Source organism: Coregonus lavaretus, assembly GCF_964263955.1.
Source record: "Coregonus lavaretus genome assembly, chromosome: 20".
Classification (NCBI taxonomy): domain Eukaryota; kingdom Metazoa; phylum Chordata; class Actinopteri; order Salmoniformes; family Salmonidae; genus Coregonus; species Coregonus lavaretus.
This window is the reverse complement of record NC_140007.1, coordinates 28345708-28371293: the sequence shown is the minus strand read 5'-3', so window position 1 is coordinate 28371293 and position 25586 is coordinate 28345708. Positions and strand designations below refer to the sequence as shown.

The 25586-nt window shown below is 43.3% G+C and overlaps 1 protein-coding gene across 2 annotated transcripts in view; it reads left to right on the top strand.

Moving 5' to 3' along the window:
• The window catches only part of LOC311148236 (ankyrin repeat and SAM domain-containing protein 1A-like), a gene marked incomplete at its 3' end in the record, with an annotated part of 125938 nt that overhangs the window by 9563 nt on the left and 90789 nt on the right, over positions 1-25586 (top strand). For both annotated transcript variants that reach the window (XM_084185133.1, XM_084185132.1), the window contains exons 2-4: positions 17484-17564; positions 17730-17886; positions 18945-19010. In XM_084185133.1, coding sequence (XP_084041259.1) covers positions 17484-17564; positions 17730-17886; positions 18945-19010 — 304 coding nt within the window. The remainder of the gene's footprint in view (positions 1-17483; positions 17565-17729; positions 17887-18944; positions 19011-25586) is intronic.

Below are 25586 nucleotides of genomic sequence, written 5' to 3'. Positions count from 1 at the left end.
TTGAAGAAATCAACTGTGGGAGCAATTATTAGGAAATGGAAGACATACAAGACCACTGATAATCTCCCTCGATCTGGGGCTCCACGCAAGATCTCACCCTGTGGGGTCAAAATGATCACAAGAACGGTGAGCAAAAATCCCAGAACCACACGGGGGGACCTAGTGAATGACCTGCAGAGAGCTGGGACCAAAGTAAAAAAGCCTACCATCAGTAACACACTACGTCGCCAGGGACTCAAATCCTGCAGTGCAAGACGTGTCCCCCTGCTTAAGCCAGTACATGTCCAGGCCTGTCTGAAGTTTGCTAGAGTGCATTTGGATGATCCAGAAGAGGATTGGGAGAATGTCATATGGTCAGATGAAACCAAAATATAACTTTTTGGTAAAAACTCAACTCGTCGTGTTTGGAGGACAAAGAATGCTGAGTTGCATCCAAAGAACACCATACCTACTGTGAAGCATGGGGGTGGAAACATCATGCTTTGGGGCTGTTTTTCTGCATAGGGACCAGGACGACTGATCCGTGTAAAGGAAAGAATGAATGGGGCCATGTATCGTGAGATTTTGAGTGAAAACCTCCTTCCATCAGCAAGGGCATTGAAGATGAAACGTGGCTGGGTCTTTCAGCATGACAATGATCCCAAACACACCGCCCGGGCAACGAAGGAGTGGCTTCGTAAGAAGCATTCAAGGTCCTGGAGTGGCCTAGCCAGTCTCCAGATCTCAACCCCATAGAAAATCTTTGGAGGGAGTTGAAAGTCCGTGTTGCCCAGCGACAGCCCCAAAACATCACTGCTCTAGAGGAGATCTGCATGGAGGAATGGGCCAAAATACCAGCAACAGTGTGTGAAAACCTTGTGAAGACTTACAGAAAACGTTTGACCTGTGTCATTGCCAACAAAGGGTATATAACAAAGTATTGAGAAACTTTTGTTATTGACCAAATACTTATTTTCCACCATAATTAGCAAATAAATTCATTAAAAATCCTACAATGTGATTTTCTGGAAAAAAAATTCTCATTTCGTCTGTCATAGTTGACATGTACCTATGATGAAAATTACAGGCCTCTCTCATCTTTTTAAGTGGGAGAACTTGCACAATTGGTGGCTGACTAAATACTTTTTTTCCCCACTGTATGTGTGTTCCCCTAATGTGAAAGACCGAGTTGATGCATTTTGGACCCTGTGTGTGGCGTGACGTGTGCATTATTATTCGAAAAAGTGTGTTTGTAACTCGGTACAGAGTCACACAGTAACAGTTTCATCCAGGCACGTGTCCCAGCCCAGGCAGGCATGGTAGCTCCTGCCCCAGACGTTACCCACTGAGCACACACTGGTTGAATCAACGATGTTTCCACGTCATTTCCAATAAATTACGTTCAACCAACGTTGAATTGACGTCTGTGCCCAGTGGGTTTGGTCTCCCTGGCCTGCCATGGCTGGTGTCTCTCCGTCTCCCTCTCCCTCCCTGCTACTCTCAGCAGTCTCCTGCACACCTGCTGGGACCGCAAGACTTCTAAAAGCACCATCCCCTACTCCCAGACTTCAAACATGTTTTACTTGGAGTCAGAAGAGAAAAATAAATTTCCTCAATAACATGCACACAAGCCACCAATTAGCCCTAGCTCGTTTTAACTTCTGCTTTGCTTTCACTTCCCTGCCTTTGCTAGCTCAGTCTTATTTATTTTGTCTGTGGAAGTCTTTTTTTAAATTAAGAAAAATAATGTCAGCACTAAAATGGTTGTCTTGAACAAACCAGCCTAATCTGTGTCTGTTTGCACTTCCCACCATCATGTTGAGGTTTCTTCAGTGTATTCTGGATGACAGTATGATGACTAATGGTTGACATTCATTTTTTATTAGACACTTCCTGACCCTAGCCTGATCTGTTGAGATAAAGTAATTGCTCTCTCTCTCTCTCTCTCTCTCTCTCTCTCTCTCTCTCTCTCTCTCTCTCTCTCTCTCTCTCTCTCTCTCTCTCTCTCTCCCCCCACCTCTCTGTATGTACAACATACGTCTGATATGGTGTCTGTGGCCAACATTCAGCAAGTAGGGAGGAAACGCAGAGATACGAGGTGAAACCTTGGGTCCTGTGAGGTTACTGTCGGCTGATACACAGGGGTTTCCATTCCATCGCTGATTCATCATTCAGGACCGGAGGTGTTGCTCTCACGTTGCAGCTTTTTTATAAAGATATTACATTTTCTCTACACTCAGCCAAAGCATTAGTTGGCTAAATAACTTAGAACTAGCCGAACTAGAAAACACACAAAGTTCTTGAGCTATTTCCAGATGGGAAAAGTGGGTCGTCGGCATCACTGGGAATTGCTGCTGCCTGGTCCATCCGTTTGGATTGTAGCTGAAACTAAACAGCAGCTCACTATTTCAAAATAAATGTTGATAGAAAATATACAGTGTCTTCAGAAAGTATTCACACTCCTTGACTTTTTCCAAATGTTGTTGTGTTACAGCCTGAATAAAACATGTATTTAAGTAGGCTACACACAATACCACATAATGTCAAAGTGGAATTATGTTTTTAGAAATGTTTACAAGTTAATAAAAAATTAAAAGCTTAATTGTCTTGAGTCAATAAGTATTCAACCCCTTTGTTATGGCATTCCTAAATAAGTTCAGGAGTAAAAATGTGCTTAACAAGTCACATAATAAGTTGCATGGACTCACTCTTTGTGTAATAATAGTGTTTAGCATAATGTTTTTATGACTACCTCACACACACAATTATCTGTAATGTCCTTCAGTCGAGCAGTGAATTTCAAACACAGATTTAACCACGAATACCAGGGAGGTTTTACAATGCCTCGCAAAGAAGGGCACCCATTGAATATCCCTTTTAGCATGGTGAAGTTATTCATTTACACTTTAAATGGTGTATCAATACACCCAGTCACTACAAAGATACAGGCGTCCTTCCTAACTCAGTTGTCGGAGAGGAAGCAAACCGCTCAGGGATTTCACGATGAGGCCAATGATGACTTCAAAACAGTTACAGAGTTTATGGCTGTGATAGGAGAGAACTGAGGATGGATCAACAACAATGTAGTTACTCCACAATACTAACCTAATTGACAGAGTGAAAAGAAGGAAGCCTTTACAGAATAAAAGTATTCCAAAACATCTTCCTGTTTGCAACACGGCACTAAAGTAAAACTGCAAAAAATGTGGCAAAGAAATTAACTTTATGTCCTGAATACAAAATGCTATATTTGGGGCAAATCCAACACAACACATCACAGAGTACCACTCTTCATATTTTCAAGCATGGTAGTGGCCGCATCATGTTATGAAAATGCTTGTCATCGGCATGGACTAGGTCGTTTTTTAGGATAAAAATAAACTGAATAGAGCTAAGCACAAGCAAAATCCTACATATACACTGGAGTTGCTTAGCAAGACGACATTGAATGTTCCTCAGTGGCCTAGTTACAGGTTTGATTGAAATCTGCTTGGAAATCTTTGGTAAGACTTCAAAATGACTGTCTAGCAATGATCAACAACTAACTTGACAGAGCTTGAAGAATATTTATAAAGAATATTGTGCAATATATGTGCAAATATTGTACAATTCAGGTGTGCAAAGCTCTTAGAAAATTACCCAGAAAGACTCATGGGTGTAAAGACTTATGTAAATGAGGTATTTCATTTTCAATACATTTGCAAACATTTCTAAAAACATGTTTACACTTTGACATTATGGGGTATTGTGTGTAGATGGGTGAGGGGTAAAAAATAATATGTCATCAATTTGGAATTTAGGCTGTAACACACCACAATGTCGAATAAGTCAAGGGGTATGAATACTTTCTGAAGGCACTGTAGCATGGATTGTGAGGTTGTCAGAGATGTGTAGTTACTGCTGTGGCATCCTCACCTCATCTCTTTAAAATTCTGTTTCTTTCTTCCCCTCCTTTTTGGTACCAGCATTTCATTGTAAATGAAGTGTTTTTTCTGGTTTTCCTTTGGTCCATTAACATGCTCTGCTATCAGAGCAGCGTGTGGTGTAAGCGGTTTATCCTCGCCTCCTGCTGCATCACAGATGCTGTGTGAAACAGACGCTCACTGAGAGCTGTTCACGTGCAATAAAGACCCAATCATGCTGCAGGACACAGGCTGAACTGTTGCAAAAATATTCTGAGTTAACAACTAGCTGTCCACTAACTATACTGAATAAAAATATAAACACAACCTGCAACAATTTCTATTTTTACTGAGTTACAGTTCATATAAGGAAATCAGTCAATTGAAATAAATGCCCTAATCTATGGATTTCACATGAATAGGCAGGGGCACAGCCATGGGTGGGCCTGGGAGGGCAATCAGAATGAGTTTTTCCCCTCAAAAGGGCTTTATTACAGACAGAAATACTCCTCAGTTACATCAGCTGTCCGGGTGGCTGGTCTCAGACAATCCCGCAGGTGAAGAAGCCGGATGTGGAGGTCCTGGGCAACCGTGGTTACACGTGGTCTGCGATTGTGAGGCCGGTTGGACGTACTGCCTAATTCTCTAAAATGACGTTGGTACAGAAATTAACATTACATTCTCTGGCAACAGTTCTGGTGGACATTCCAGCAGTCAGCATGCCAATTGCACGCTCCCTCAAAACATGAGACATCTGTGGCATTGTGTTGTGTGACAAAACTGCACATTTTAGAGTGGCTTTTATTGTCCCCAGCACAAGGTGCGCCTGTGTAATGATCATGCTGTTTACTCAGCTTCTTGATATGCCACACCTGTCAGGTATATGGATTATTTTGGCAAAGGAGAAATACAAGGATGTTTTTATGCGTATGGAAAAGTTCTGCGATCTTTTATTTCAGCTCATGAAACATGGGACCAACAATTTACATGTTGCGTTCATATTTTTGTTCAGTATATGATGGCTAATGAGCCTAGTACTGCTGAAATGGTATTGAGCTAATGGCAAGGATGTTCCCCTTGTCAAAATACATTTTCTTATCTTCTAAAAATCTCCTTGTGAGTGATAGGACTGCTTGTCAAGTCAGAGCTTTGTAAGCTTTTACTCAGGATGTTTTTGTTGTTGTATGCAATATTATGGTAAAGCAATGCAATGTGTTCTTTCCAGGAGAAATGCAACCTTAAATGGCCAGAGATAGAAACCACAATATAAAACAAATCTTTATGGTCTGAGCAAAATGACTTGCTAAGACCTCAGACTTGAATATAATATAAGACAATAATGTCATTAGAAATGTTAGAAATGTTCCCTTTCCCTTCATTTTCAGTGTTGCATCATTATTGCTTCAAGCTACTGGTCTTCTCGGATACCGAAATTGAGGTCTGAACTGAATTGGATCCGCAAAATACGTTTTTCCTCCCTGTACTCTTTCATTAAGTTTATTCTTCACATCAGCAAAGAACGACTCCATGTTTCAGAAACTCACTTTATACAGCCTAGGATATCACTCTTTAACGCAGCATCTTCTTCCTCTCCCACAACAAGCTATACCCTGTTTCACGCACTGCGCACTGCGCAGTGGCTCGTTTTCATAAGTTGAATATGCCGTTTTGTCACAAAATGATATTTTGACACATTTGGTTTGATGAAACCAATAATTTAATAGAATAAAATGTAAATGTGTTTAATTTGCATTTATGTTGTTTAGGAACTAAACTCTTCAAATATTATTTTGGATCCTGTTGGCATTTCACATACAGTATTTTCACACAGATCCGAGGTCCGTGGCCACCGACCTGGATCCGACCCGGGATCCGAGGGTTAACTACAACATCTCGGGTATTCGGATTCGGGTAGATCCGTAAAGACCTCTACCTCAAGCTGCTGTATTCTACACCCCTGAACTCATTAAGTCAATGTGATTCAGTATAATCCACTGTGGGAGCTAGGACATTGGCAGGTAGAGAAGTGCCAGTCTCTGTAATGGGGACTGGAGGCTGTACAGTACAGGTTGGACACTGTCACTGAAAGGCATGCTGAGCTACTGTTTGGCAAATGGTGCATCTGGTCTCAATGCCTGGCCGGCAGCCCTCCCTCCCGCTTAATTAAGCCCAATTGCCCTGGCAGTGTCCTGGCCCCCGCCATGCACCAGGCACCCTAGGGCACTGCCACACCGCTAATCCCTATCGGTGTGGTCGCACTGCTTAATTGGACTGAGGACAAATCTGTTTATTTGACACCAGGTCTCAGCCTCACCTGGTCTTTCCTCTCAGCAGCACAGCACCTAAATCCCTTTAGCCACAGTGGGACTCCTGCTTTCCCTTTCCACTGCTCCATTCACCTCATCAGCTGTTGTTGTAGTTGTCATCTTGTAGTACTGTTGAAATTGAGTTTGTTTTGACATTAGCTACTATGTTGAAAACCAGAGGGTTATTTTGCTCACAGTACTGTAGATGCTGCTGTAGTGGATCCTAAAGAGACAAATACACATGGCAAGAAGAGAGCAGCAACAAAGGCTAAAAAGGGGATTTCCTTTAGAGTTTTTGGGAGAGTGACACACAGGATAAAGACAGAGAATGGGGTCTGTGAAGATGTCTTGGGCATCCGTGAGTAGCTTCAGCAGTCCTCTCCTTATACACAAAGAATGCAGGAAAGAGGGAGAGGACTGGTATTATTATCATTCGTCCTCTTAGTGGCAAGGCTTTGTGCAACTCGGAATTACAGCCTGCAGAATCTCTTTCAGACTTCAGCCTCATCAAGCTGATATTCCCTCAGTGAAATTAAGGATTAGCTCTTTCCTTTCAAAGTGGAATTCCCTCAGTCCGGTTGTTTGTTCTGAATCACTCTAGCTATAAGAGGATGAAGTGGATTGTCAAGTGCCATTGCCTCATGCCCTTGAGTTCTGCCTTGCTAAAATGCTCAGGGGAGGTGGTGAGCCTTACACTAAAGCCTTGTTCACACTGCAGGCCTTAATGCTCAATTTAGTTTTGTTTTTCAAATCAGTTTTGGAATACTGACTGTCCAAACAGCAAGTTACAAGTGACTAAATCAGATTTGTGTGTGTTCAGACAGCAGTCATTTGCTGACACTGCTACGCTAGCTGTCATAGTGACGACGGGTGTGTGCACAGTGGTGTAGGCTGATTGGTGGTGGTGCTCGTGCTTCCTATTACTCAGACGTTGTGTAGCAAGCTAAGGTGACAACAATGCCTGCCATGGACATTTCCCAGTTGCTTTGAATGTTCAAAATCATAGTGTAAGAACACTTTTAAAGCCTCAAAGCAGAAGATGATCCAACTTTCAAAATGTGTCCTTTTTTGGCTAGCCAAAGCTGTCAACTATAGCTAGGTTGCAGTTTTTGCTTTCAAGCACATTCACTAATTTATTTGTAAACAATTAACAACAAGCTAGTTAGCTCCCACGTCATGTTCTTGTCAAACTGTCAACAGAGTAGCTAGCAAGCAACAAGATATGCCAAATAACAGTCTATGGCCAGGAATCAGATTTGTATTTGACTGTATGTGACATATCCGATTCCATGTGGCTTTTGGCTGTTCAGACTGCAGGAAAAATAACCGATTCAAATCGGATATGCAAAAAAATTGGATTTGAGTCATTTCAAATTGCCAATGTGAACAAGGCTTTAGAGGTGGTGGGAGAAGGGCCTCTTGTCGCCACGTTTTAGGCTACATTTCACACTGCTTCCAGTCATTGTCTCTATTGCATGCTATAGGCTAACAGCCTTGCATGCTTGCAGTCAGACCTTGCGTATGTAATCAAGCAGGCAGCACAACCAGACCAGAGCAGTTTTCTGATTTGGTTATGCATTATTTGAAGTAAATTGTTATACAAAATCGATTTCTAATCTGGGACAGCAACTAGCAAGCGGACAGTTTTTGTTTTTGTGTATGATGTGTTCAGTGGGCATGAAACTGGAAATGTGCACATCCAGTCAGTCCTGTGCAGTACTCTTCACTACTTAGCTGAGGTGCGCTAGGGGTGCGGGTGTGGAGGGATTTGCATTGGACCTCTAGGGGGATTTCCGTCCCCTAGCAAAATACTATCCTTCCCCATTATATCCTACTCCTCGCTCCCTCTGCTAGTGTAGCTTCAGCCGGTACCACTGACAGAGCCACTGGTATCCTTCTCAACTATGGCTGACTGTGAAGATGCTTTTAGCAGGCAGGTCTATGGGGTCTCTACAGGCCTGTAATTGAGGTTGACTGTATAGGAATGACTGGACTAATGTACACTGACTGAACAAAACATTTCCATGAGATAGACTGACCTGGTGAATCCAGGTGAAAGCTTTGATCCCTTATTGATGTCATTTGTTAAATCCACTTCAATCAGTGTAGATGAAGGGGAGGAGACCGGTTCAATAATTATTTTAAAGCCTTGAGACAATTGAGACATGGATTGTGTATGTGTGCCATTCAGAGGATGAATGGGCAAGACAAAAGATTCAAAGTGCCTTTGAACGGGGTATGGTAGTAGGTGCCAGGCGCACCGGTTTGTGTCAAGAACTGCAACGCTGCTGGGGTTTTCACACTCAGCAGTTTCCCATGTATATCAAGAATAGTCCACCACCCAAAGAACATCCAACCAACTTGACACAACCGTGGGAAGCATTGGAGTCAACATGGGCCAGCATCCCTGTGGAATACTTTTGACACCTTGTAGAGTCCATGCCTCAACGAATTGAGGCTGTTATGAGGGCAAAAGGGGGTGCAACTCAATATTAGGAAGATGTTCCCAATGTTTTGTACACTCAGTATATGTAACACTATACAGGTGTAGCTCAATAAATTAGAATATTGTGGAAAAGTTAATTAATTTCAATAATTCAATTGACAAAGTGAAACTCATATCGTGGATTAATTACACAAAAAGTGAAATAGTTCAAGGCTGTATTTGTTTTAATCTTGATGATTACGGCGTACAGCTCATGAAAACCCCAAATTCAGTATCTCAGAAAATTTGAATATTGTGAAAAAGTTAAATATTGTAGACTCAAGGTGTCACACTCTAATCAGCTAACTAACTCAAAACACCTGCAAAGGTTTCCTGAGCCTTTAAATGGTCTCTCAGTCCAGTTCAGTAGGCTTCACAATCATGGGGAAGACTGCTGACTTGACAGTTGTGCAGAAGACAGTCATCAACACCCTCCACAAGGAGGGAAAGCCTCAAAAGATCATTGCTAAAGAAGCTGGCTGTTCAGAGTGCTGTATCCAAGCATATTCATGGAAAGTCGAGTGGAAGGAAGAAGTGTGGTAGGAAAAGGTGCACAAGCAACAGGGATAACCGGAGCCTTGAGAGGATTGTCAAGCAAAGGCCATTCAAAAATGTGGGGGAGCTTCACAAGGAGTGGACTGAGGCAGGAGTCAGTGCATCAAGAGCCACCACGCACAGACGTATCCAGGAAATGGGCTACAACTGTCGCATTCCTCGTGTCAAGCCACTCCTGAACCGGAGGCAACGTCAGAAGCGTCTTACCTGGGCTAAGGAGAAAAATAACTGGTCTGTCGCTCAGTGGTCCAAAGTCCTCTTTTCAGATGAAAGTACATTTTGCATTTCATTTGGGAATCAAGGTCCCAGAGTCTGGAGGAAGAGTGGAGAGGCACAGAATCCAAGTTGCTTGAATTCCAGTGTGAAGTTTCCACAGTCAGTGATGATTTGGGGAGCCATGTCATCTTCTGGTGTTGGTCCACTGTGATTCATCAAGTCCAAAGTCAACTCAGCCGTCTACCAGGAAATGTTAGAGCACTTCATGCTTCCTTCTGCTGACAAGCTTTATGGAGATGCTGATTTCATTTTCCAGCAGGACTTGGCACCTGCCCACACTGCCAAAGGTACCAATACCTGGTTCAATGACCATGGGATTACTGTGCTTGATTGGCCAGCAAACTCGCCTGATCTGAACCCCATAGAGAATTGATGGGGTATTGTCAAGAGGAAGATGAGAGACACGAGACCCAACAATGCAGACGAGCTGAAGGCCGCTATGTAAGCAACCTGGGCTTCCATAACACCCACAGGCTGATCGACTCCATGCCACGCCGCATAGATGCAGTGATTCATGCAAAAGGAGCCCCAACCAAGTACTGACTGCATGTACAAGAACATACTTTTCAGAAGGCCGACATGTCTGTATTAAATTTCATTTTTTCACTGGTCTTATGTCATATTCTAATTTTCGGAGATACTGAATTTGTGGTTTTCATGAGCTGTAAGCCGTAATCATCAAGATTAAAACAAATACAGGCTTGAACTATTTCACTTTTTGTGTAATTTTTAAGTAATTAATTAATTAATATATATGAGTTTCACTTTGTCAATTGAATTATTGAAATTACTTAACTTTTCCACAATATTCTAATTTATTGAGCTGCACCTGTATAGGGAAGGATTAATCTTCCAGCGTCTCTACTTCGTGGTACAGAGCCTTGGCCTGTATTGTTCTGAAAGCTAGAATGCAGACACTTATTTAACGGGACTGCTGCGACTGGGTAATTGCAGGCTGCTCTCAGAGCTATTATGGGAGATTTACTTTAGGGGGCAAAAGCGACCATTACAGCGGAGCGACGAAAACAAGAGGGGTCTCATCAGAGCGATGCTACTGTGGAGCTGTGAAGGGATGAAGGGAGCATCCTGTTGCCTGTGTCCTCTTACTGCCTTGTGCCCCCCTCTCCAATGGCCATGGTGATGTCATCATGTTGTCACCGTCATCGCCCCCAGTCATTAGACCTTTCTGAGATTGAACATGACAGCACTGTTAAGTATGTAAGTGTGTGCATTACATGCCTGTCTTCAGTTTCTTTTTCGTTTTCAGCATTTATGATATGGATTAATGTTACGTCACGTGAACATCAATGTTCATCTTTTAAGCTGGTACATTCCAGTGGTTTTATCATAGATGGATTAAATGATTGCATGGTGCAGCAGCATCATCCTCCCCACTGTTGGTAGAATCCCTCTCTAGGTTCCACTTTAGTGCTCTCTCTTCTTGTGAGCCATATCCGTTTCCTTTCTCTTCATGAGAGCCATCCTATTTCTCCTCTCTCTCAGAACTTTGTTTTTCCAGTGCTAGGCTGCATTTTCTTGTCACATGATTTATTAAGGATGTGTTCAGTTCTGCAGTCAGATCCCATTGGTACTGTAGACCTGCTGCTGGCATGGCATGCTATCCTCCTAGCACCCAGGCCTCCTTTGCCTGTTTAATTACTCCCTCTCTCCATTTCTCTCTTTCTATCTGCTGATTAAAAGAAACAAACCATCTCAGCTGTCAGCTGAGTTCAGCCCTAAGTGGATGAGAGATCTAGGCCTATATATATCATCCAGTCCAGACCCTTCAATTCAAGCAGTGGGGGATAGAATGAATTGAGGGGTTGATAATTACATTAATGCACAGGGGTGGATTTGGCGCATGCGCACTTTGTCAAAAACAATACATAGATTATTTCCTTTTTTTGAAAAGCATACCGGGCAGACGGCAGTAAATGAGGATAGTTGCTCAGCGAAACTCCATATTTGGTGAAGAACAAACATATTTTGACATCATTATGCTTGAAATGCTATGTAATGGGAAAATTAATGGTAGTTAACTGGGCTAGAGAGAAGACTCGTCATATTCATTGTCTCCTCTTCTGCCCAGATACTGGTTCAATGCGACCCTTGAGCACTATAATCTGTTCCCAAGTATTCCCACGCATAATATAGGGCAGGGTTCCCCAACTGGGCGCCCACATGCCGAATTTGGCCCGCGGGTGCTTTTATTTGGCAAGTTTTCTGAGCAAAAATAAATACAAAGTTTAATTTTTTGGACTTTTCATTGTTAGACATAAAATACTGTAAAAACACCAGGAAATCAGCTCCAAGTGATTTTTATTTTGGAAATCTGTTCCCAAGTATTCTGACGCATAATCGAGAGATACATTGTATAGAAATGTAAGCAAAGTTTGTAATTATTATGTTTTAGTCAAATATTATATCTGTTTGGGATTCTGCAGTCTACAAATGATTTGTAATTATGTTCCAGCCCCCTGACCATCAACTAAAAAATAAATCGTCCCGCAGCTGAATCTAGTTGATGATCCCTGCTATAGGGCTATGTAGGCCTAGATGATGAATTAATTAAAGTTACTATGTTCATTCCTGATACTTTAGGCCCTGAATGACTCTACTTGGTTTGCACTTTTATGTTTGTTGATGTACAGTGCCTTGCAAAAGTATTCATCCCCCTTGGCGTTTTTCCTATTTTGTTGCATTACAACCTATAATTTAAATGGATTTTTATTTGGATGTCATGTAATGGACATACACAAAATAGTCCAAATTGGTGAAGTGAAATGAAAAAAATAACTTGTTTCAAAGAATTCAAAAAAATAAATAACGGAAAAGTGGTGTGTGCATATGTATTCACCCCCTTTGCTATGAAGCCCCTAAATAAGATCTGGTGCAACCAATTACCCTCAGAAGTCACATAATTAGTTAAATAAAGTACACCTGTGTGCAATCTAAGTGTCACATGATCTGTCACATGATCTCAGTATATATACACCTGTTCTGAAAGGGCCCAGAGTCTGCAACACCACTAAGCAAGGGGCACCACCAAGCAAGTGGCACCATGAAGACCAAAGAGCTCTCCAAACAGGTCAGGGACGAAGTTGTGGAGAAGTACAGATCAGAGTTGGGTTATAAAAAAATATCTGAAACTTTGAACATCCCACGGAGCACCATTAAATCCATTATTAAAAAATGGAAAGAATATGGCACCACAACAAACCTGCCAAGAGAGGGCCGCCCACCAAAACACACGGACCAGGCAAGGAGGCATTAATCAGAGAGGCAACAAAGAGACCAAAGATAACCCTGAAGGAGCTGCAAAGCTCCACAGTGGAGATTGGGGTATCTGTCCATAGGACCACTTTAAGCCGTACAATCCACAGAGCTTTACAGAAGAGTGGTCAGAAAAAAGCCATTGCTTAAAGAAAAGAATAAGCAAACATGTTTGGAGTTTGCCAAAAGCATGTGGGAGACTCCCCAAACATATGGAAGAAGTTACTCTGGTCAGATGAGACTAAAATTGAGCTTTTTGGCCATCAAGGAAAACGCTATGTCTGGCGCAAACCCAACACCTCTCATCACCCCGTGAACACCATACCAACAGTGAAGCATGGTGGTGGCAGCATCATACACAAAAATTTATGCACGCATGACTGTAAGTCTCTTTGGATAAAAGCGTCTGCTAAATGGCATATTATATTATTATTATATTATGCTGTGGGGATGTTTGTCATCGGCAGGTCAGAAACTGGTCAGAATTGAAGGAATGATTGATGGCACTAAATACAGGGAAATTCTTGAGGGAAACCTGTTTCAGTCTTCCAGAGATTTGAGACTGGGACGGAGGTTCACCTTCCAGCAGGACAATGACCCTAAGCATACTGCTAAAGCAACACTCGAGTGGTTTAAGGAGAAACATTTCAATGTCTTGGAATGGCCTAGTCAAAGCCCAGACCTCAATCCAATTGAGAATCTGTGGTATGACTTAAAGATTGCTGTACACCAACGGAACCCATCCAACTTGAAGGATCTGGAGCAGTTTTGCCTTGAAGAATGGGCAAAAATCCCAGTGGCTAGATGTGCCAAGCTTGTAGAGACATACCCCAAGAGACTTGCAGCTGTAATTGCTGCAAAAGGTGTCTCTACAAAATAAAACATATTTTGCATCTTCAAAGTGGTAGGCATGTTGTGTAAGTCAAATAATACAATCACCCCAAAAAATCAATTTTAATTCCAGGTTGTAATGCAACAAAATAGGAAAAATGCCAAGGGGGGTGAATACTTTCGTAAGCCACTGTAGAATGGGGTTTGGACGTGGCTGGGCTTCGTCCTTGGTGGTCACTGAGACTGTGTCCTGGCCTGATATGACTTAACATTAGGCAACTCGGGCAATAGCCTGGGGCCTCACATCATCAGGGGCCTCGTGAACTTGGAATAATTTCAGTTGATAATACATAATTTCGCCTCCCAGGTGGTGCAGCGGTCTAAGGCACTGCATTGCAGTGCTTGATGCGTCACTACAGACCCAGGTTCAATCCCAGGCTGTGTCACAGCCGGCCGTGACCGGGAGACCCATGAGGCGGCGCACAATTGGCCCAGCGTTGTCTGGGTTAGGGGAGCGTTTGGCCGGCCGGGATGTCCTTGTCCCATCGCGCTCTAGCGACTCCTTGTGGCGGGCTGGGCGCCTGCAAGCTGACTTCGGTCGCCAGTTGTACGGTGTTTCCTCCGACACATTGGTGTGGCTGGCTTCCGGGTTAAGCGAGCAGTGTGTCAAGAAGCAGTGCGGCTTGGCAGGTTCATGTTTCGGAGGACGCATGGCTCTCGACCATCGCCTCTCCCAAGTCCGTACGGGACTTGCAGCGATGGGACAAGACTGTAACTACCAATTGGATATCAGGAAATTGTTGAGAAAAAGTGGTAAAAGTGCAATAAATAATAATAATAATACATAATTTATCTGTTATCTTGCCTTCGCAGTTGTGCCCTTCTCTGGTTATGACAATCTGAGTGGATTCTGTTTTCTTCCTTAACATTTGGCTCTAGATTTTGAATGGTTGGGGTCTATTAGCTATTATGACCACATTGCTGAAAGCTAAGACTCTCAGGAACACATCTTCTATTTCCCTTTACGATGCTTACAAGCTGCGCAGCACACATTAGAAGGGACTGTGACAAAACCGCAATTGAAAACAATGCATATCTTTTTTTATACACACAATTATTACCCGAGTATTTTCCCTGATGTTTCCCCAAACTTTCCAATACCTCTCTGATGGATTTCAATCACTTTTTGATATAAATAAAAATTGTTACACCTTTCCCATATTGAAGTCATTTTACATATTTTCTTATTAGCCTCATGAACATAGACATTTTGTTGCAGTTTGTATCTGTGCTAGAATGGTTAAAAAGGCCATAATGTGTGTGTGTGTATATATATATATATATATATATATATATATATCTCAGTGGGGGAAAAAAGTATTTAGTCAGCCACCAATTGTGCAAGTTCTCCCACTTAAAAAGATGAGAGAGGCCTGTAATATTCATCATAGGTACACGCCAACTATGACAGACAAAATGAGATTTTTTTTCTCCAGAAAATCACATTGTAGGATTTTTAATGAATTTATTTGCAAATTATGGTGGAAAATAAGTATTTGGTCAATAACAAAAGTTTCTCAATACTTTGTTATATACCCTTTGTTGGCAATGACACCGGTCAAACGTTTTCTGTAGGTCTTCACAAGGTTTTCACACACTGTTGCTGGTATTTTGGCCCATTCCTCCATGCAGATCTCCTCTAGAGCAGTGATGTTATGGGGCTGTCGCTGGGCAACACGGACTTTCAACTCCCTCCAAAGATTTTCTATGGGGTTGAGATCTGGAGACTGGCTAGGCCACTCCAGGACCTTGAAATGCTTCTTACGAAGCCACTCCTTCGTTGCCCGGGCGGTGTGTTTGGGATCATTGTCATGCTGAAAGACCCAGCCACGTTTCATCTTCAATGCCCTTGCTGATGGAAGGAGGTTTTCACTCAAAATCTCACGATACATGGCCCCATTCATTCTTTCCTTTACACGGATCAGTCGTCCTGGTCCCTTTGCAGAAAAACAGCCCCAAAGCATGATGTTTCCACCCCCATGCTTCACAGTAGGTATGGTGTTCTTTGGATGCAACTCAGCATTCTTTGTCCTCCAAACACGACGAGTTGAGTTTTTACCAAAAAGTTCTATTTTGGTTTCATCTGACCATATGACATTCTCCCAATCCTCTTCTGGATCATCCAAATGCACTCTAGCAAACTTCAGACGGGCCTGGACATGTACTGGCTTAAGCAGGGTGACACGTCTGGCACTGCAGGATTTGAGTCCCTGGCGGCGTAGTGTGTTACTGATGGTAGGCTTTTTTACTTTGGTCCCAGGTCATTCACTTGGTTCCCCCGTGTGGTTCTGGGATTTTTGCTCACCGTTCTTGTGATCATTTTGACCCCACGGGGTGAGATCTTGCGTGGAGCCCCAGATCGAGGGAGATTATCAGTGGTCTTGTATGTCTTCCATTTCCTAATAATTGCTCCCACAGTTGATTTCTTCAAACCAAGCTGCTTACCTATTGCAGATTCAGTCTTCCCAGCCTGGTGCAGGTCTACAATTTTGTTTCTGGTGTCCTTTGACAGCTCTTTGGTCTTGGCCATAGTGGAGTTTGGAGTGTGACTGTTTGAGGTTGTGGACAGGTGTCTTTTATACTGATAACAAGTTCAAACAGGTGCCATTAATACAGGGAACGAGTGGAAGACAGAGGAGCCTCTTAAAGAAGAAGTTACAGGTCTGTGAGAGCCAGAAATATTGCTTGTTTGTAGGTGACCAAATACTTATTTTCCACCATAATTAGCAAATAAATTCATTAAAAATCCTACAATGTGATTTTCTGGATTTATTTTTCTCAATTTGTCTGTCATAGTTGACGTGTACCTATGATGAAAATTACAGGCCTCTCTCATCTTTTTAAGTGGGAGAACTTGCACAATTGGTGGCTGACTAAATACTTTTTTCCCCACTGTGTATGTATATATATATTTTTTTACATAGGTATTGGTCGATATTGCAAAGAAAATATCAGATATTGGTATTGGCCCAGAATTTCCACATCAGTGCATCCCAACTAACTAAAACCAGATAGAAAGTAGGCCTACTGTATGTAGAAATTATAATGGACCTGTAGCCTATAGGCCTATTAATTTATTATAATCTGGCCCGCAAATTGATGTTGACAAACAAATCGGTCAGAAAAAATTATGTGCGGCCCTCTGTTGAATTTTTAAATACTGATGTTGCCCTCAAGCCATGATTATTGCCCACCGCTGTTCTATGTGGTGACGCAAATACCTTTACTAGTGAAGGGCATTTCAAGTCTTTTCAGTTAGCCTTTTCATTCTGCTTTGTTCACCTAAAAGAGCCGGCTCCGAACAGCTCTACGTTCAGTTGCCATGATTTTGTTCAGTAGACATGGTGGAGCCAAAGACTGGCTTCTGCCTGGGGCCTCCAAATCACTAAGTCTACCCCTGATGACACCAACCTTACTGCCCTCCTGCAGTGTCTTAGTGTGGGTGTGTGTACATACCAACCCCCTCCGTCCTCCGCTGCCTAGTGCTACTGGCTTGGCCCATGCTTCCTCATTCCTTTCCCTCTCACTCAGTGCTGTGGTTCAATTCCTCAGGGAACGCCTCCCACCTGGGAGTGAGCTGGCCTGGGCTGGGCTGTGAACCTGGGCTGGGATAGGCTGTGAACCATCGTACACAACTTACAATGCAGCATGACTGCCAGTGACACTGAGGGGCTGGGATCTGCCGTTTCTATCTGCAACATTTCACAACGTTTGCCTACTGAACTTGTCTCTCTTTGCTCACACTAGCTTTAGGCTCTTCCCTCAGATGCATTATACTGTTATATGATCTAATATTCCCTCTCTCTCTCCCCACAGTATCTGGAGGGGACCTAATGTGAACTGTGTGGACAGCACTGGATACACTCCTCTACACCACGCAGCCCTAAACGGACACAGGTAGATCTAGAGCTAGTTCTGCTCTGTTGTCATGGGAGTTTAGATTAACTGACAAAAGTGTGCCTGAGGTCAGCTAGTGGGAAATGCCATATTTGTGTGGTTAATAATGACATAGCCTACATAATGTTTAACTCTTCTGACAATGTCTGCCTGTCCATTCCACAGTGAGGTTGTGGAGGCACTGTTACGTAATGAGGCCTTGACCAACATCGCTGACAATAAGGGCTGCTACCCCCTGCACCTGGCCGCATGGAAGGGGGACCAACGGATCGTCAGGCTGCTCATTCACCAAGGCCCCTCACATCCCAAACTCAACGAGCAGGTCTGACTTCCTCCCCCTGCTACGTGTAGCTCCCTGTTCCTTCTCACTCTCCATGTGTTCCCCTTATGCCTTGATGAATCTGTCTTCCTCTGCTCAGAGTAGAGGTGTTTTTTATCTGATCTGTGTAGCAGTGTGAAGGAAGGAACAGGTCGGGTGCAGTTAACACCCCATAACCCTTCATTACTTCCCCTGTTAACTAGAGTCGGTGAACTTTAGTGTTACACCCAGTCCCTGTCACATGCAGTATTAAAGATGGACATCTAGCCTATACAGCTCACTGTATAGTATTTACCTTACTGTGATAATTTCTATAGAATGTATTTTTAACTGAGTACATTGTGGATAGTGTTCCTCATCTCGCTCTGTCTGTGGTTTGCAGAAACCATTTGCCTTTTTTGAGAATATATATATTTTTGAATACAAATGACAGTAGGACGGGGCTTGTTCTTTCAGTGCAAGACCATACACAATAACTGCATTGCATCATGAGTTTGACTGCACTAATATTTGTCTTGAAGTGACTTGACGCCAGCCAAGTGAATGTGTCATGTTTCAACTAATACATTGTTCTGTTTGATATGTAATGTATTAAGTCCAGGCATGGTGTGTAGAGACTGCCCACTGCACAGCCACCAGCAGCACCTTCAGTCTTTACACTGTCCTGTCTGTGATCTCATGTTTAGTATCTTTACCATTTGGGCAGAAATGACCCATTATGAGGCAATGGAACACATTCAATCATAGCCATAGAGCTAAGATGCTATTGATGAAGTACGACTTCACTCTAGTACTTACCAGTAGTCCTCCAGAGACATTTGAGTTTATTAGACTCTCACTGTTTGGAGTCATGTTATTGGAATAATCCTCTGATCCATTATCAGCTCATTTTGTGTCATTTCTCTCGGCCATCTCTATGCCTGTTCATGACATCTGTTTGTTCATTAACTCAACTTTGTTCATATTTCGATTAATGTATTTTGACTCATTCTTGCAACTGACTGTCATGCATTGCCTGTGTGTGAGTGAAAAACCATTGCTTCATTTTTCTTCCCTCCTAGAGCTCCTCTGTAGAGCACAAAGAGTTGAAACGCTGTGGGCCCTTTGACCTGCATATTAATGCCAAGGTGTGTACCCACCCAGCCAGACAGACAGACAGATGCTCAGAAGGCTGCTGCTTCCCTATTATTCTCTTTCCTGCTTCCATTGTACTCACACAACTAGTTGTTGCACAAAATCTCTTCGCCATTCCTGGGTTTGATGCTTGGGTTTGATTCTTGCTTAGCTTGCACTGGCAGTCTGTTGCAGAGATAAGGGGACTTGCTTTCACTTTTTCTGGGTACATTTCTTGTGATTTCTTGGGGTTCTCTCCCTAGAAACTTTCACCTTCTGGTAACTGAGAAGAATTGGAAAGGTGGATTTGCAAAGTTATTAGTACTACTGCTGTTGTGTTCCATAGTCAGTTTTCCTGTTTATACAGTCAGATGACGTTGAAGGACTCTGTATGTCTCTTTGGGACCATCCTCTCTCATTAGTTGTAAATATGAACAAGGCAACAGGCAACAGTAAACATGTCGTCCCCCACAAATGATGCGTGTGACTAACACATTTCTGTTATTGTGTGTGACCACAGATTATCCATTATGTTGACCAGATTCAAGTGGCCGCTCTAACAATGGAAAAAAAAATATTCTTACAAAATGGAAGGCATTTATCCTGGGTACCAGTCTCTTTAGCTAATCTACTCACTGTACTCCATGTCATGTGCCAAAGTCGTTGGCAATGACAACGTGTGGCAAGGAGTGGAATGTTACTTAAAGAGACTTACTCAGACTAGAAGGCAGTCGGGGGGAGGCAAGATCAGGTGGCACCATTCTAGCCAATGAGAGGGCAGATATGCTTGTGAACAACAGGCATAACTCCGATATAAAGTTTTTTTTCTCAAAGTTGTTGGGATGTCACGTGTCCTACTTATATCTGTACACTTGTAACAACCTAAGCACTATGAAACTTCTTCTATTAGATTAAATAAACCACACGTTGCAAACAAGCCATTACATTTTTTGTTAACCAAATTTGACACTCTCATTGACCTCCATGCAAAAACTCCTCGCTTGGTGAGCAAAAAAAACAAAACGCCACCTGCTGGAGTAGACAGATTTTGGGCCCAGTTATCCCTCTCGCTTCGCTTCTTCCTCTCTGGTGTGACAAATTTCAGTTAATTACTATAGCTCCCGCCGTGGGCCAATCAGTGTAATCTAGTAAATGCTGGATCTCTATGGCAAGACGCATCATTCACCCAAGTTTCGTCAAAATCGGGCCAGTGCTGTCTGAGATATCGCATGTGACTAACGTACGAACAGATGGACGGAAGGCGGACGGACGGAGACCGATCCACAGTCCCCTCCCCGATTTTATTGTGGGGGACAATTAGTCCCTTGGGGACAGAACCACAACATAGAATGGATGCAATGTGATTTCAATGACACACAGTTGAAGTCGGAAATGTACATACACTATAGTTTTGGCAAGTCGGTTAGGGCATCTACTTCGTGCATGACACAAGTAATTGTTCCAACAATTGTTTACAGACAGATTATTTCACTTATAATTCACTGTATCACAATTCCAGTGGGTCAAAAGTTTACATACACTAAATTGACTGTGCCTTTAAACAGCTTGGAAAATTCCAGAAAATGATGTCATGGCTTTAGAAGATTCTGATAGGGTAATTGACATCATTTGAGTCAATTGGAGGTGTACCTGTGGATGTATTTCAAGGCCTACCTTCAAACTCAGTGCCTCTTTGCGTGACATCATGGGAAAATCAAAAGAAATCAACAAAGACCTCAGAATAAATTGTAGACCTCCACAAGTCTGGTTCATCCTTGGGAGAAATTTCCAAACGCCTGAAGGTACCACGTTCATCTGTACAAACAATAGTACGCAAGTATAAACACCATGGGACCACACAGCCGTCATACCGCTCAGGAAGAAGACGCGTTCTGTCTCCTAGAGATTAACGTACTTTGGTGCGAAAAGTGCAAATCAATCCCAGAACAACAGCAAAGGACCTTGTGAAGATGCTGGAGGAAGCAGGTACAAAAGTATCTATATCCACACTAAAACAAGTCCTATATCGACATAATCTGAAAGGCCGCTCAGCAAAGAAGAAGCCACTGCTCCAAAACCGCCATAAAAAAGCCAGACTACGGTTTGCAACTGCACATGGGGACAAAGATCGTACTTTTTGGAGAAATGTCCTCTGGTCTGATGAAACAAAAATAGAACTGTTTGGCCATAATGACCATCGTTATGTTTGGAGGAAAAAGGGGAATGCTTGCAAGCCGAAGAACACCATCCCAACCGTGAAGCACAGGGGTGGCAGCATCATGCTGTGGGGGTGCTTTGCAAAATAGATGGCATCATGAGGAAGGAACATTATGTGGATATATTGAAGCAACATCTCAAGACATCAGTCAGGAAGTTAAAGCTTGGTCGTAAATGGGTCTTCCAAATGGACAATGACCCCAAGCATACTTCCAAAGTTGTGGCAACATGGCTTAAGGACAACAAAGTCAAGATATTGGAGTGGCCATCACAGAGCCCTGACCTCAATCCTATAGAAAATTTGAGGGCAGAACTGTAAAATCGTGTGCGAGCAAGGAGGCCTAGAAACCTGACTCGGTTATACCAGCTCTGTCAGGAGGAATGGGCCAAAATTCACCCAACTTATTGTGGGAAGCTTGTGGAAGGCTACCCGAAAAGTTTGACCCAAGTTAAACAATTTAAAGGCAATGCTACCAAATACTAATTGAGTGTATGTACACTTCTGACCCACTGGGAATGTGATGAAAGAAATAAAAGCTGAAATATATAATTCTCTCTACTATTATTCTGACATTTCACATTCTTAAAATAAAGTGGTGATCCTAACTGACCTAAGACAGGGAATTTTTACTAGGATTACATTTCAGGAATTGTGAAAAACGAAGTATAAAATGTATTTGGCTAAGGTGTATGTAAACTTCCGACTTCAACTGTAGGTGTTACATGTCAGTCATTTCTGACCTGTGTGTGTTCCTTGGTGTTTCTCCTACATTTTACCTTGAGTTTGCTCTAGACGTGTATGTGCTCATGTTTGTCTAGGGTCATTACGTCCTACTGTATGTGTAGAAGCATCATTCACGCTTAGACAGTCAAGCTTCAGTCAGATAGTCTTTCCCCCAAAGATTTTGAACTACTGAACTTCACCATTAACACTTCATTTATCATACTGACAGAGGCAATGTTACCTTAACATCAAATTGAGGCTAACACCATCACTGGAGTGTTGAGAGTTCAAAGCTTGTGTTTTGAGGAAAGCATTTGGAAATCAAACTATTTTTAAAATGGTGTCACATTTCTTCAGCGCTAACTTAAGCCTCTTAGCTTTGGGTGCCTTAAAGCGACATGCAGCATATGTTTTACATGTCCTCTAGTGCTGTATAATTATTGCTCCTCTTAATGTAAACGTTTAGGATGTGGTTTAGTTGTCAGACTGACCAGTTGTCGTCTGTGGGGGTTAGCTTCTCTGTTGGTTTTGGAATACAGTAGTATGGGGTCCAATACCTGGCCACAGTAGACCTAAATAATGGATAAGCTGTTATGAATAAATCAGAAACATGGATGGATGCAGGCTGGATGGATGCTCTGGCAGTGATGGTGATGGCATCATGTGACTGTGGATCTCTCTCTGGGTCCCCCAAAAGAGCCTTTGTGTTCCTAACATCTCAGTGTTTTTGTAACAACCGGAGAAATGTCTTCCGAGGAGAGGGAGCTTTTCTGTGTACCAGTCTCTTTGCATCAATGTCAGGCAGAGCGTGCTCGCTGCTCAGTGTGTGTCTCTCCCTCTCTCTGTTTTTCTGCCTGTGAGTCTGCACCACTGTGGAAGAGAGCAAGGGAGAGGTGGGATGTTGTCATGGTAACGGTGTCACGGCTGATTGGTCTTGCAGCAGCAGTGACTGACCCAGTGGAACACGGAGCAGGAGAGAAGATAGGGGTGTGTGTCATGGAGTTAGCTAGCTAGAGATGGGAGGGGTGGTTGTGGGCATGGGTTTATGGAGGAGGAGGGGGCTTTAAGTGCAGGCTCTCCCCCTCAGGGAAGCACTGTAGCTCAGCCTGGACACAGCTCAAACAGCCCCTCTCTCTCAGTCCTCCTGGCCCTAGTGCTGCCTAGCTGTAATGTTTATTAAGTGTTGCTGCAACGCTCTCCCAGTGTTACTATCTCTAATGGGCCTGCCACTTGATGATATTCTGATATTGCCCCAATAAGGAAAAGCGATTGATCATGGAAGCTTGATTGTGTCCCCAGGGAGATCCTCCCCAGGGCACAAAATATAAAAATAAAATGTAACACTTAGTCATAATTTCCCTGCTCCTATATTTAAAACAATGTTTTCCATCGAAAAAGCCTGGTGTCTGATAGTAGTGGTATTTTCGAGGAACGTGCGTTACTGCTCTTGAAATATGTCAAAGCTGCAAGTCTAACAGTCCTCCGTCTCCAATATAGGTCACCTGTCTAACAAAATGTGCTGTACCTTCAGATGGTTGGCCTTCACACAGTCATGCACCCAGCTTCCCAGCATTATACTACACAGAGGGAGAATGAGATGGCACTAAGTTAAACACACAGTGTAATACATAAACACTGCTTGCTGTAGCCTGACAGTGCCCTGAAAATAACACCAGAGAACCTAAAAAGGGAACAGTATGGAATTTCAGTCATGCTGTGATTCACACCAGGTATGAGAGCTAATATTGAATGACAATGCAATGTGCCTTTAAAAAAAAAAAAAGACTTTGCCTCCTAATCGGAAGGGCCAGCTTGTCTGAGGAGGGGAGGATATGCTCGCCCCACTGCACTGTGGGCACACTGCCCCACAGTCTGTTAGCGTTCTCATTGGCTTTAGCTTAGCCCCTGTGTCCATCTCTGTCTACTGCCACACATCACATCCGACACCAGCCCATTTTCTCCTTCATATCTCCTTCAACATTCCTACATGCATCCATGCAGATACTAAATGCTCGAATCACACATGGAATTGAAGCTAGAGCCCCTCATAAGGGCATCTGTCCATTTGATGGACAGGTTTCTTTCCCTTCATCCTTTATGCATAATCACATCCAGCATACGCCTGGTTTTCTGCTGTAGATAGAGTTGTTGCTTGAGGGCAGTGGGGGAGGAGAGAGAGATGCTGGAGAAAGCTACTATCTACTTGCCTGACGACTCAAACTGTGTTCGCTACATACTTCAGTCTGAGACTGCCATCGTTGAAGGCGTTTGTGGTGATGTCAAAATGAAGGTTGTTGGACAAAACAAAGTCATCAGCGATTGGATCATCTCTAACAAATCAAAGTATCAAAGCCAATGACGAATTTTCAAAACGCTGCTTTACCCACGTGAATTCTGGCTCTGGAAAAGAAACTAACGTCCGTGGGCGTGGCATAGTGTTTGGCCGGAGCAAGGAGTTTGGGTAGCCAGGCAACCTATCTGCTATCTTCAGTCTCCAGCCATTTGAGATGAGCTTGCCTCGTGTGTCTTTCTCGCATTATATGTGTGGACATGTGAAAAACAGGGATTTACAATTCTGTGTGCATACTACGAGCAGTCGCGTGCAGTGTGTGGGCAACCCTGTGGCCCAGTGGCCACAACAGCTGCCTGCCCCTCCACCCCTCACCCCCCTTCCCCCTTAACCAGAGGGTAGAGCGTGACGTAACCCCTCCTATCCCACGCTCCGCCAGCCCAGCGAGCACATTACATGCCAGAGGTCATTAGTCGCTCCTCGTTAGCATCTCAGCCAGTAGCCCTACACACAGTCAAACTGCAGCACGTTTCTTCTCTTCCGGAACTGGAACATTCTAGTGTGACTGGCATCACAACAGTGCAGAGGTTAGGCCTAGTCTCCAGATGTTCCTGGTTAGTGTTATGTTGAGCTTTAATCTGAGAAAGCACTTTAATCTGAGTGTGCCTGACACGCACTGGAGTCTAGATTAGGACGAAGGCCCATTTATCATTGTACCATGCTATTGTGGAATCTACCACTGTTGTTCACACAGGCTTCATACTGTGTACTATCCAGGAATACAAACTAGGGTACTAATCCTTCTCTTGATTGTAGCTGCCCATCACATCAGTCAACTCTGCCCTGTGGATGACCAGGACCGGAGTGCGTGTGGCCCTCTACTTTGTTATGTTAGCGTTTGAACAGCTGTTGGTTTGCAGGCTCACGTGGACCCCTGTGCAGTAGGCTAGTGTGGAGTGGTGGAGGCGGCACAGGGAAGGTCTGATTCATGCTGCTCACCCTGCGCTTTGCTCTGCTGCGGCCACCGGAGAGGCCAGCCATGGCTAATATGATCAGATGTTGTCAGACTCACAACCACAGAACGAACATCACTGGCCACACCACTGAGACGGAGAGGAGGGGATCCTCTGGAGTGTCAGACTTCATTGGTGATGTGATTTTTGGTGTCTTAAAACTAGACACTGATCATGTGTTCATGCTATGGCAAATCTCTCTCCCCTTTTGCTGTAAGTCTTGAGGAAGTCTTGGTTTTTGCAGGCAGAATTCAATAGGCCATAATCAGGGCAGTTAGCCAGCGCACATACAGGGTGAAGCTGGTTTCTATTTGGATATTGTTATGGCAGATTTATCCAGGCTGTG